Source organism: Tenrec ecaudatus, chromosome 8 (genome assembly GCF_050624435.1).
Source record: "Tenrec ecaudatus isolate mTenEca1 chromosome 8, mTenEca1.hap1, whole genome shotgun sequence".
Lineage (NCBI taxonomy): Eukaryota > Metazoa > Chordata > Mammalia > Afrosoricida > Tenrecidae > Tenrec > Tenrec ecaudatus.
Window position 1 is genome coordinate 68600184 of NC_134537.1, and position 12434 is coordinate 68612617.

Sequence of the window (12434 nt, forward strand, 5' to 3'; positions counted from 1 at the left end):
ATCCCCATTCCTGTTCCTGGGTTCCATGTGTTGTGAGTTTTTTCTCTTGCCTATTCCTATGTACATGCTCCCATCTAGTCCAGAGTGGGAAGCAGCACTGGGGTCATGAGAGTGGGGAGGGGGCGTGAAGGGACCTCAAGGGAACAGAGATATATTGTGTGACCCATTAGTGCTCTACCACACCCTGATTGACTACTCCACTCCCTGTGACCCCTCTGTGGGGAGATGTTCCATTCTCTACAGATGGACTCTGGATCTCCACTCCAACCTCCCTCATTCTCACCAAAATATTTTTGTTTGTGTGTTTATTGTTTGCTGTGAATCTTCTGATGCCCACTACCTGGTCCCCATGACACCTCATGATCACACTGGCTGGCGTGCTTCTTCCGTGTGGCCTTGTTGCTTTATTGTTGGATGGCCGTTTGTTTAGCTTCAAACCTTTAAGACCCCAGATGCTATATCTTTTAGTAGCTGGGCACCATCCTCTGTCTTCACCACATCTGCTTATGCATCTATTGTGTCTTCAGAAATTGTGTTTGTGTGTGTGTGTTGGGTGGGGGCTTGGGGGTGTAGGGAATAACAAAATGCCAATTTGTTAGAACAAAGTGTTCTTGTATTGAGGGAAGGTATGAACTGAGGCCCAAAGCCTGTCTGCAGCCTCAGGCAACACATTCTTAAAAAAGAGGAAAAAAAAAAGATTCTAGCAAGTTTGTTTCTTAAGAATGCAGCTTTTCAAGAACTTTAACTTTGAAAAACAAAAAGTTCTAGAACACGTGTGGAAGCAGAATATATAGTTTTAGATCCCAATCGTGTCACTTACTAGCTGCCCATCCAGGAGTTTGTTATGTAACCTTCTTGTGCCTCAGTTTCCTTATCAATGAAATGGGAATAGTAATGAGCTTGTTAAAACAACCACAAAAAACAAACTCATGGACATCTGGTTAATGCGGGTCCCTACTGACCATATAGGACAGGTCAGAACGGCCCCTGTGGTTCCCAAGAAGTATAACTCTTTGAGAGTGGAGAATATCATCTTTCTCCAGCAGGGCGGCTGGTGGTTTCAGATATTCGTGGTTACCAAGGTTAACTATGTAAAGAACTTAGAATAGTTTCTGACATTTCACTGGTGACATTATTGGGTAAGTGTTTAGACTCTTTGTGAAATCTGGGGTTCAAACCCACCAATTGCTTCCAGGAAGAAAGAAGAGGCTTTCTGCTTATGGAAGGGTTTACAGCATCTCTACAAATCAGAATTGACTCCAGGGAAACAGTTTTGGATTTTGGTTTGATGTATTAGAGTGGGTGGTGGTGAAGCGAGTTAGCTGTTGGCTGTTAACTGCAATGCAGGCATTCCAAACCACCAGCTGTTCCTCAGGGGAAAGTAGGCTCTGCCGTGAAGATGTGCAGACTCAGAGCCTTAGTAGGGCCACCAGGAGTGCAAATTGACCAAATGTCATCGAGTCTTGGGTTGACAAAGGAGGTGGGGCCTTGGCTGGTGCGGATGGCTAAGGTGCCCAGCTCTAACTTGTAGATTTGAATCCACCTGGAAATCTTCTTCCACAGTATTAACCACGTAAAGCTCTGTGGAGCGCACTTCTACTCCGATGCACATGGATTTTCTGTGAATTAGTGCCAACTTGACAGTCAGCTTTGGAGTTTGGAGTTTTTTATAACAGTTAGTTGTGCTTATTCAATAGAATCTTGCGTTAGAGTGCAGCACAAGTGGACTTTTCTTTTAAAAATTTGTCCCAATATTATGAATGGGAAAATTTGATTCAATTTTTGTATTATTTTAGGTAACATAAATGTAGTTCGTATAATGTGGTAGGAAAATGTTATAAAATGATCAAATAGTACAATTTAGAAAATGCAGTTCTGTTAAGACACAAAAGGCCTTGTGGATATTAGACATTCATGTAGCATGACAGAGTGTTTGAATTTATTAAACAAAATCCCTGCAGAAGCTAACTAGCCTTCTTATTTAATCAGAGCCCTAATCTCAGAACAGTTCGTTCTTATGACATGGCTCTCCTCTATCCTCGCCCTCATGGGAGGTCACCGAAGATATGGGTGCGACAGCAAGTGTGGTGAAGAAACTAGATGGGCCTGGCTATCAGAAAGAAAGGTGTCTGATTTTTAAAGCCTTATTTGAAAATATGCAGCCATCTAAGTGAAGTGTCCATCATGCCCACACAGAAGAAGCACATCAGCTTGTGTGATCCAAAGATTTTAAACAATAAAATCCAAATCTTAATGAGAGAATGCTATCAGAGCTTGTAAAATTAAGCTTCTGGTTTGAGGAAGCTGTTAAAGCTTCACAGTGAAGCCTCTGAAGCTTGCGGTTGGCAGAAGCCTACGGACAACACTGGGAGCCCCAACTCCGTTTGCAGAGGCCGCACATGGATTGAGTCTCTGTTGAATCCCCGCTGTCCATAGTCCAGGGATGGGAACGGATATTTGTCAGACAGAACTGGAAAGATGATTACGGTGGATGCAGTTAGGTTGAAATGTAATCAGGGCTCTTTGAAAACATACACACTCTCGTATGTATGCATCCCATGAATACATAATGTGTACGAATGATCTCCAAGAAACGTTTTGCTTTTCCCTAAAGCCCAAGAACGTCATTTCAGTCTGATGTGAGCTTTGGGCAACTTCTTTGAGTTTAGTCTCTTCATCAATTGAAAAGGGGCAGATAGCCGCGTGCCTTGTGCATGGTGAGGATATAAAGCATCACATGGAAACCATCTTCTCACAGACCACGAATGCTCTGTAAAGTCTAAGAATACCTGTCTTAAATTGTTTGGAAATGAAATTTCTATATTCTATCTAAATAGAAGACCAAAATCCTACAACTGCATCAGTCGGTAGCATCATGATAAATGGGGAAAAGTTTGAAGTTGTCAAGGATTTTGTTTAGTTTGGATCCACAATCAATGCTCACCAAAGCAGCAATTAAGAGCTCCAGTGATGCATTGCATTGGGCAAATCTGCGGCATAAGACCTCTTTAAAGTGTTGAGAAGCCCGGAGGATACTTTGAGGACTAAGGGGTGCCTGACTTAACCCATGGCGTCTTCAATCACCTCCCTGTGCATGCGAATGTAGTCTATTGAATAAGGAAGATCACAGAAGAATTGAAGCATTTGAATTATGGTGCTGGCAAAGAATATGGAAAGTGCCACGAGCTTCCCATAGAACAAATAAACGTGTCTTGGAAGAAGTACAGCCAGAAGTACAGAAGTACAGCTCCTTGGAGTCACTGATGCTGAGTTCCATGTGCACGTAGGACATTGTACAGGAACATTTCACAGGTTCTACAACAGAGAAAATGAGTCAGTAGTTAGCAGATCACTTAAAACGAAAAATTGACGCTGACCAATTTTGCTTTGAATGGTTCTTAATTCAATTTGATGTTTCTTTTCTTAAAAAAATTCTCCAGTAAAAATGAACAAATGAAAAGACATTATGAAGTAAAATTTAATGATCAGAAAAGCAGTGTTACAACAAATTACTATATTTGACTTTTAGACAAATCTTTACTCTCTAACATGCTATAATTAAAAACATCTCTTTCAATATATATGTGTGTGTGTGTGTGTGTGTGTGTGTGTGTGTACCATAGTGAATGAAGGGGGAAGAGCAGAGTGGAGACCCGAGGCCCAAGTGTCGACCACTGGAAATCCCCTCACAGAGGTGTTTAGGAGAGGAGACGGGTCAGTCAGGGTGTGATGTAGTACCGACGAAGAACACAGCTTTCCCCCAGATCCTGGATGCTTCCTCCCCCAACTACCATCATCTGAATTCTACCTTGCAGGACTGGATAGGGCAGAGATTGTACACTGGTGCATATGGGAGCTGGAGGCACAGGGAATCCAGGGTGGACGATACCTTCAGGACCAGTGGTGTGAGGGGCGAGGCTGGGAGAGTGGAGGGTGAGTGGGTTGGAGAGGGGGAACTGATTAAAAGGATCCACATGTGACCTCCTCCCTGGGAGATGGACGGCAGAGAAGTGGGGGAAGGGAGACTCCGGATAGGGCAAGATATGACAAAATAACAATGTATAAATTACCAAGGGCTCATGAGGGAGGTGGGAGCAGGGAGGGAGGGGAAAAAGAAAAAGAGGACCTGATGCAGAGGGCTTAAGTGGAGAGCAAATGCTTTGAGAGTGGTTAGGGCAAAGAATGTATGGATGTGCTTTATACAATTGATGTATGTATATGTGTGGATTGAGATAAGAGTTGTATGAGCCCCTAATAAAATGTTAAAAAAGAAAAGAAGAAAAAGAAAGAAAGAATATGATTAGGGCAAAGAATGTACAGATATGCTTTATACAATTGATGTATGTATATGCATGGATTGTGATAAGAGTTGTATGAGCCCCTAATAAAATGTTTTAAAAAATAAAAACAACAAAAATAAAAATATCTCTTTCTTACAAATTCACAGTTAAAGTGCTGTGTAATATTTACTTCCATGTATATTAAGTGAATCCAGTCATTCTGGGGCTTTTGAGTCTATTTGGCAATGAAATCAGTGTTCTGTTATACAGTTGGTCATCATTAAAGTTAGGAATATGCTTAAAGCAGTGTCAACATTGGGAAATACACAGTTTATTATGTTCTGTTGTGGAATCATACATGCTCTCATGAGTGAAATTTCTTTTCCTGAATCAACTTAGTTATCATGCAAGAATAAAATAGTTACACTTGTTCATCGAGGTTTGTATTTCAGCCATCAGAATAAGGCTGCACAAATTTCTTAGATAAAAAATATTTTTTTTTGTTTTTCATTATTCTTTTAAATTTTTCATTTGATTTTTAATGTATTCTTCCTCAGCCTTATTGTGTGAGAAAGAGAATCTGTTAGTAAGAATGCCATATTCCCTTTTCCTTCCCTTTCTGCTTGTTAAACAGGATGTAAGTGTCTGTAGTGTGCGGGTCCTTGACACTCGATGACACTTCCGGAACACTTGCAGCACTTACCTGTCTCTTTCTAAGTAACGTACCTGCAATGGTGAACTGCTTGTGGTGGCGGTGGTGGTTGTTAGGTGCCCCTGAGTCATTTCCAGCCCATAGTGACCCAAAGCACAACAGAATGAAACACCGCCCGGCCTGTGTCCTACTCACGGTTGTTCCTATGCCTGACCCATTGTTGCAGCCATGTGCCAATCCATCTTGTCAAGGGTTTTCCTCTTTTTCAAAGCCCCTCCACTTTACCAAGCGTGATGTCCTTCTCCAGGGACTGGTCTCTCCTGACAACTTGTCCACGGTTTACAAGGCAAGTCTTGCCCACCTTGCCTCTACGGGGCACTCTGACCTCAGGTCATGGGGCTTTCAGTTTTCTTTGCCAGCACCGCAGTTCAGATGCCCTGATTCTGTTTAGGTCCCCCTCATTCAGTGCCTGACTTCATGTGCATATGAAGCAAGTGAAAATAAGGCACACCTTAGTCCTCAAAGCAACATCCTTGCGTTTCAACACTTAGAGGTCTCGTGCAGCAGATTTACCTGACTACATACAATTCGTCCTTGGATCTCTGTGGTCCTTCCATGAGCATTGAGTATGGATGCAGGCAAGAACAATCCTTGACAACTTCCACCTTGTCTCCACTTACCATGATGTTACTCTTGGTCCAGTTGTGAAGATTTTGGTTTTCTTTACATTGAGTTGTAGTCCATTCTGAAGATTGCAATCCTAGATTTTGTGCACCAGCAAGTGCTTCAGGTCCTCGTCATTTTCAGCAAGCAAGATTGTATCATCTGCAGGTGACATTGCAGATTGCATATGACATTGTTAATAAACCTTCCGCCAGTCTTGACGCCACATTCTTTTTCATATAAGCTAGCTTCTCTGATGATTTTCTCAGCATAGAAATTGAGTAAGCACAGTGAGAGAACACAACCTTGATGCACACCTTTCCTGATTTTAAACCATACAATATTAACTTGTTCTGTTCACACAACTGCCATTTGATCCAGGTATTAGTTCCACATGAGTGGAAGTATTCTGGAATTCTCTTTTCAGGTTATCCTAGTTTGTTATGATCCACACAGTTGAATGCCTTGGAACAGTCAATAAACAGCAAGTAAACATCTTTCTGGGATTCTTCTTTTCAGCCAACATCCATCTGCCATGGGCAGTGGTACTTCTTGTTCTGTTTTGTTTTCTGAATCCAGCCTAAATCTCTGGCAGCTCCCTGTCAATATACTGATGCAACTATTGTTTGATGATCTTCAATAAGATTTTACTTGTAGGTGATATCAATAATATTGCTCTATAATCTGAGCATTCAGTGGGATCCACTGTGTTTGGGAAAAGTTTTCAATTATCAATAATCGTCCCTTGGATAAACCTCACTGCCTACGATATTGCCACTGCGCAAAGCTAGGGATCAACTTTGTTTGGAATGGCTACAAATATGGAGCTCTTCCAGTCAGTTAGCCAAGTAGCTGTCTTCCAAATTTCCTGGCAGGGGTGAGTGAGTGCTTCCAGTGCTTGTTGAAACATTTCAGTTGATATTTCATCGATCCTTGGAGCCGAGTTTTTGGCTAATGCTTTTAGTACAGCTTGAACTGATAATGAATTTATATTCTCCATCATCTCTTCTCCTAGATGTAGTCAATTTTATTTCTGTATATTCCATCTGAAAAAGTACATATGCGTAGTCATCTTTTGTGTTGTTGAAAAAGGTATTTTCTATGAACATGTCAATGGTCTTGTAAAATTTTTTGACGCTTCTTTCACCAAGCCCATATTTTCCAAGTACAGCTCCTTCCTTTTTTGTGTCTGTTTGCATTCCAATCACCAATAATTACTAATGCATCTTGATTGAATGTTTGATCAATTTCAGACTGAAATCATCAGAATTCTGCAATTTCTTCATCACTAGCTTTTGTGGGTGTTGCATACATTTGAATAATAGTGTACTGATTGGATCCTATCACAGACAGCATTTCACTTCATGATTTAAATTTCTCTTTCTGATCATTGAAGAAGATGCAGTGCATTTGAATTGTGTCTTGCATGAAGTATGGCCAGAGTGCTCCTCAGAGGCAAGGATGGTGAGACTTATCTTACATAATCTTACCATGTCAGGAGAGACCAGTCCCTGGAGAACGACATCATGTTTGGTAAAGGAGAGAGGCCTCTTAAAAAGGAAGCCTCTGGACAAGATGTTTTGACGCCGTGGCTGCAACAATGGACGCAGGCATCAGAACAGCGGTGAGGAGGGAAGCGGACCGGCAGGGTTTTGTTCTGGCGTGCATAGGGTAGATATGGGTTGGAATCGATGGCATCTAGCAACAACAGCAAAGTCTGAGAGTCTTGGAAGCCCACAGGGGCACTTATACTTTGTCCTATAGCAGCGGTTCTCAACCTGTGGGTCGCGACCCCTTTAGGATCGACGACCCTTTCATACGGGTTGCCCAATTCCTAACAGCAGCAAACTTACAGTTATGAAGTAGCAACGAAATAATTTTGTGGTTGGGGGGTCACCACAGCATGAGGAGCTGTATTAAAGGGTCGTAGCATTAGGATGGTAGAGAACCGCTGTCCTTCAGGGTCACTGTGAGTTAGTATCATCTTGATGCAGAGTTTGGTTCCTTTTGGTTTGCCTTTTAAGTGCTATTTCTTTCTAAAATTATTTGATTAATATTATAATTTATTTAATTCTAAGTTAACAAAATATTATTTAAAACATGTCACCAATATAAACGAATTACCGAGATACTTTGTATTCATTATTTTTACTATTTGATTTTACACTTACAGCACATCTCAATTCGGACGAATCACACTTCCAATGTTCAAGAGCCACAAGTGGAAAGTGCAGCCTTATGGTGATACTTGATTTGTAAAGATGATACATTTCATCATACTCGGCTAAATCCCAGAAAGAGACCCCCAGGCACCCCATCTCAAAAACCGCTGAAAACCCCTGACACCTCTTCGCTTTGCATGACCCTGTAGGCATTCGAAATACCAGCCACATGCCAGCATCGTAGCAACACACAAGCCAGCGCAGGACAGCGAACCCACGATCTTCCCCGGAGCAGAAAGCATCATCTCTCTCCGGCGGTCGTTTCTTAGGGCTCACGTTGCCCGTAGCACCACAAGGAGTAGCTTTCTGTGAGCCACCGGGCTCAGCGGCAGGTGGGAATGTAGAAGACAGTTGGAAATTATGTGCTTTCTTTTGTTGTATGATATTTGTTGGTAGGCTTTTGCAGAAATGCATGAGGTTTTTTGTTTGTTTTGAAATAATATTTTACAAGTTGCTAAATCATTTTCCATCCTTTGATGCTGCATCGGCAGTGTTCATTGGACTATTGCTGATAGCCTCCAGGGGAAGCACGTGAAAGCCCACTGTGACACATAAAAGGGGGCTGGCTCTCAGTCTGAACACAGCTTTGAAGCCGTGTGTAGGTTTGTTCTGCACAGATACAGCACAAAGCACACGACTGTAGTGCCGTCAGCACGTTCTCACGTGGTAGATGAGAAGAAGCTAACTTTGAAGTTGAAGTTATACCCATGGACTCTACCATCAAGTCGATTCTGACTACTAATGACTCTACAGGGCAGGGTAGGACTGCTTTGTGGGTTTCCAAGGCTGTAACTGCTTATGGGAGAAGAAAGCCTCATCTTTCTGATGGTTGAGAACTCCTGGCTTGTGGTTAAGCAGCCTAACACGTAACACACTACACCTGCAGGGCTCCTTCAAGGTATACCCAGTTGGTCTAAATGGAAAGGAAATGTAATTGCCATCATATACAACAGTTATAAAACGGTATCTATTTCATTGGGTGCCCTGACTACCCCTTCCACCCTTTTCCTTGTGTCCTGTCTCCTTGGCATCTATCTATAGCTAGGTCTTTCCTTCAGACAAGTGGTGTGCCCTGTTCTGGTATCCTGAGAACATGCCTGCTTACCTTCCTTACTGGGCAGTCTGTCCCTGGACCCTGTCTCAGAGGAGACGTCAGAGATTCTGACACCAGCAATCTAGGTCCAGTGTCTAGGTTCAGTGCACATAGTCTCTGAGCCACACTCTCATAGTAAAAACTCAGGTGCTAGCATTAGACAGCTGCCTTTAGCCAAGATTATAAACCAGCCACTGTGGAGTTGCCTACATGTGTGGCAGAGTAGACTTGTGCTCAGTAGGGCTTTCCATAGTTGATTCTCCTGTAAAGAGGTCACCTGACCTTTCTTCTGAAGCACTTCTGGGTGGGTTCATACTTTTAGTTTATCTACTGGCTGCGGGAAGTGTGTTCACATTTGCAACATCCAGGTAACTATAAACCTGGGAAAGTGTCTTAAACTTTCTAAGCCTTGGAATATTCTCTTGACAATGGGCTCCTAAGATTGGTGAAGATTAAACCCTACTTCGTCCTACCCGAGGAGCTCTGGAGGCATAGTGGTTATTTGTTGCACTGTTAACCACAATGTCTCAAGTTCAAAACCACCAGTTGCTCCTCAGGAGAAAGACAAGGTTTTTTATTCCCTTGTAGAGTTACGGTCTCAGAAACCCACAGGGACAGCTCTGCGCTGTCCTATAACGTTGCTCTGAGTTGGCATTGATGTGCCAGTGAGTTTGGTTTTTGGCTTTTGTCCTAGCTCAGTGGCTGATGAGGCATGCATAGTACCAGCTGATCATAATTTGAGAGTGTGCTTTATTTTTCATTCCTGTTAAGTGCCCACATAAGCAATCAAATCAGTTCATTAGGTTAAAATACACATTGCGCAGACAGATTGCTCGGCGTCCTCTGTGTATTGCAGATAAGGTCGAAGCTTTGCCTGCCAGAATGCTGTCATGTTTTTCAGTCTTGACCAGAGCAAGAAGATAATGATGATCTTGGGTGTGGACAGGCCTCGTGGTGTTTGGATGAGGTGCTGGAAAGTCAGTTGACGCTTACCAGTGATTTGTCATTCCACATGATCCTATTATAATTTTTCTTAATTCTTAGAAACCGAAAATGCACAAACAACAAAAGCTTCTTCCCGGAGCCTGAGTACTGGCGTCTCAAGTGCTCCCTGGGTCATTCACGAACCTGGGAAGTTGCCTCTGCAAAGGGATGAGTTCTGTGGGCACGTTTTGGCTTTTCATCTGATAAGAACCCACGGCAGGGGTTGATGGTCTAAGCACTGGTAAATCGGGACATGTGTCCTACCCGAGACCTCCTTAGCGATTGGGGTCCCGCACTAACTCCTTGGGGCTTGCTGGCGGTGTAGCTGGTAGAACACTTACTGTCCAGCTTGGTTTGACTGCTGGCATGTAGGGAAACAGGAAATGAAAAACAGGAAATTTCAGAGACTCAGTGAATGATAGGATTTCACAAAAAAAAAGAAAAAAGGATAAGAAAATAGCAATTTTGTTCTTTTAATCCAAACAGTTTCTTTGTTAAAATTTTAATAAATCATTTTATTGGGGGATCTTACAGCCCTTATAACAATGTATACATTAATTGTATCAAACATATTTGTACATATATTGCCATCATCATTTCCAAGACATTTTTTTCTACCTGAACCCTTCTTAGCAGCTCCTCTTTTTCACCCCTCCACCCCCACCCTCCTACCCCTTCCCTCGTGAACCCTTTATAATTTATAAATTATTTTTATTTTCACATTTTACACCCTCCATTGTCTCCCTTCACCCATGTTTCTGTTGTTAGTCCCCCTGGGTGGGGTGGAGGTGGGGGGTTGTTTGTTGATCAGTCTCCCCTTTCTCCCCCTTCTCCCCCCACCTTCTCTCTACCCTCATGGTATCACTACTCACATGATTGGTCCTGAGGGGTTTATCTGTCCTGGATTCCCTGTGTTTCCAGCTCTTATCTGTACCTGTATACATGCTCTGGTCTAGTCCGATTTGTAAGGTAGAACTGGGGTAATGATAGTGGGGGGTGGGGGTGGGGTGGGTTGGAAGCATTAAAGAACTAGAGGAATGTTGTATATTTCATTGGTGCTATACTGTACTCTTGCTGGCTCGTCCCTTCCTTGTGAGAGGATGTCCAGTTGTCTACAGATGGGCTTTGGGTCTCCATTCAGACTCCTTCCATTCACAACGAAATGGTTGTTTGTTTTTTGGGCCTTCTGATGCCTGATACCTGATCCCATCCACACATCATGATCACACAGGCTGGTGTGCTGCTTCCATGTGGGCTTTGTTGCCTCCCTGCTAGATGGCCAATTGTTTAATTTCAAGCCTTTAAGACCCCAGATGCTATGTCTTGTAATAGCTGGGCACCAACAGTTTTCTTTACCACATTTTCGTATGCAGCCATTTTCTCTTCAGCGATTGTGTTGGGAAAGTGAGCATCACAGAATGCCAGGTTATTAGAACAAAGTGTTCTTGAGTTGAAGGAGAACTTGAATAGAGGCTCAATGTTTGTCTGATACCTTAATACTCAACCTATCTATATATGTACATAGACCTATATACCTGCTATTATATATTAATATATTTACATATGTGAATGCATGTGTTTATACCTCTATAAATGTCTTTTGCCTGCTAGTTATTTCCTCTTTATCCTTTACTTTCCTCCTGTCCCACTATCATGTTTGACCTTCATTCAGCTCCCTGTACTTCCTGTCGGCTACATTGCACTTGATGGAACCCCACCAGGCATCCTATGCCCTCCTCACCATCAATTTTAGTTTTTCTTGTTGTTCCCTTGTCCCTGGGTTTGTTGGCAACCCCCTCCCATTCCCGCACACCCTTCTTTCCCTTGTCCCCCGGAACCATTGGTCCCATTGTCTTCTCCTCTGGATTCTCTATCCCATCTATCACATAGATAGATGAGGGAAAAATGGGGGGGAGTATTTCTTCAAAGCTAGTGAAGGTTGGCTGGAAGGAAGATGAAGAAAAATAGTAGACTCATACACGTCCGAAGATGGATCTCTCTCCTTAGCATTCAACAAGGGAAGCCTTGGATGGAGAGGGTGTTGGGTTGGGAGGGGTTTGGCCAGTGAAGTCAAATTGCCAATAAAGTCTGGCTACTATTGAGGGTGAAATCAGGAGGACTCCGAAAACCCTCTTCTTTTGTTTTGCTTTTGATGTGGAAGTGCAAGGAAGGTTTACACATTGCATTTGTAGTTAAGAGGTGGCGAGTTTGTACGTTTACATGTTCTCTTTCTCAGGGTTATCTCCAGAGCGTCCGTTAGAGGTTCAGTGAATGTGAACGCTATCAGACTGACTCCGGGCGGCAGTGATGGAACTGTGTCTTTTTATTCCTGCAGGGGTTATCTCTCAGTTAACAACGCCGAGGCGAGGTTTCGGAAGCGGTAGTATGGACCAACAAGAACCGCCTCCTCACCTACCAGAAGGTAACGGAAAGGTTTATTTATCCCTGACGGAAAACGCAAATCACGTGGAAAACTAAAGGGAGGCCTGGTGGTTTAGCAGATTGTGTTGTTTAAATCCACACGCCGCTCCTTGAGGGAA

General features: G+C 42.9%; 1 protein-coding gene and 1 non-coding gene across 8 annotated transcripts in view; one reads left to right on the forward strand and one right to left on the reverse strand.

Moving 5' to 3' along the window:
• ARHGEF10 (Rho guanine nucleotide exchange factor 10) overlaps nt 1-12434 on the forward strand; it is a 202501-nt gene that overhangs the window by 28351 nt on the left and 161716 nt on the right. For all 7 annotated transcript variants that reach the window (XM_075556420.1, XM_075556416.1, XM_075556415.1 and 4 more), the window contains exon 2: nt 12230-12316. In XM_075556420.1, coding sequence (XP_075412535.1) covers nt 12280-12316 — 37 coding nt within the window. In that variant the 5' untranslated portion in view covers nt 12230-12279. The remainder of the gene's footprint in view (nt 1-12229; nt 12317-12434) is intronic.
• Nucleotides 6244-6384, reverse strand: LOC142455672 (U4 spliceosomal RNA). Its single transcript, XR_012785826.1, has one exon. It is a non-coding gene; the product is annotated as a U4 spliceosomal RNA (small nuclear RNA).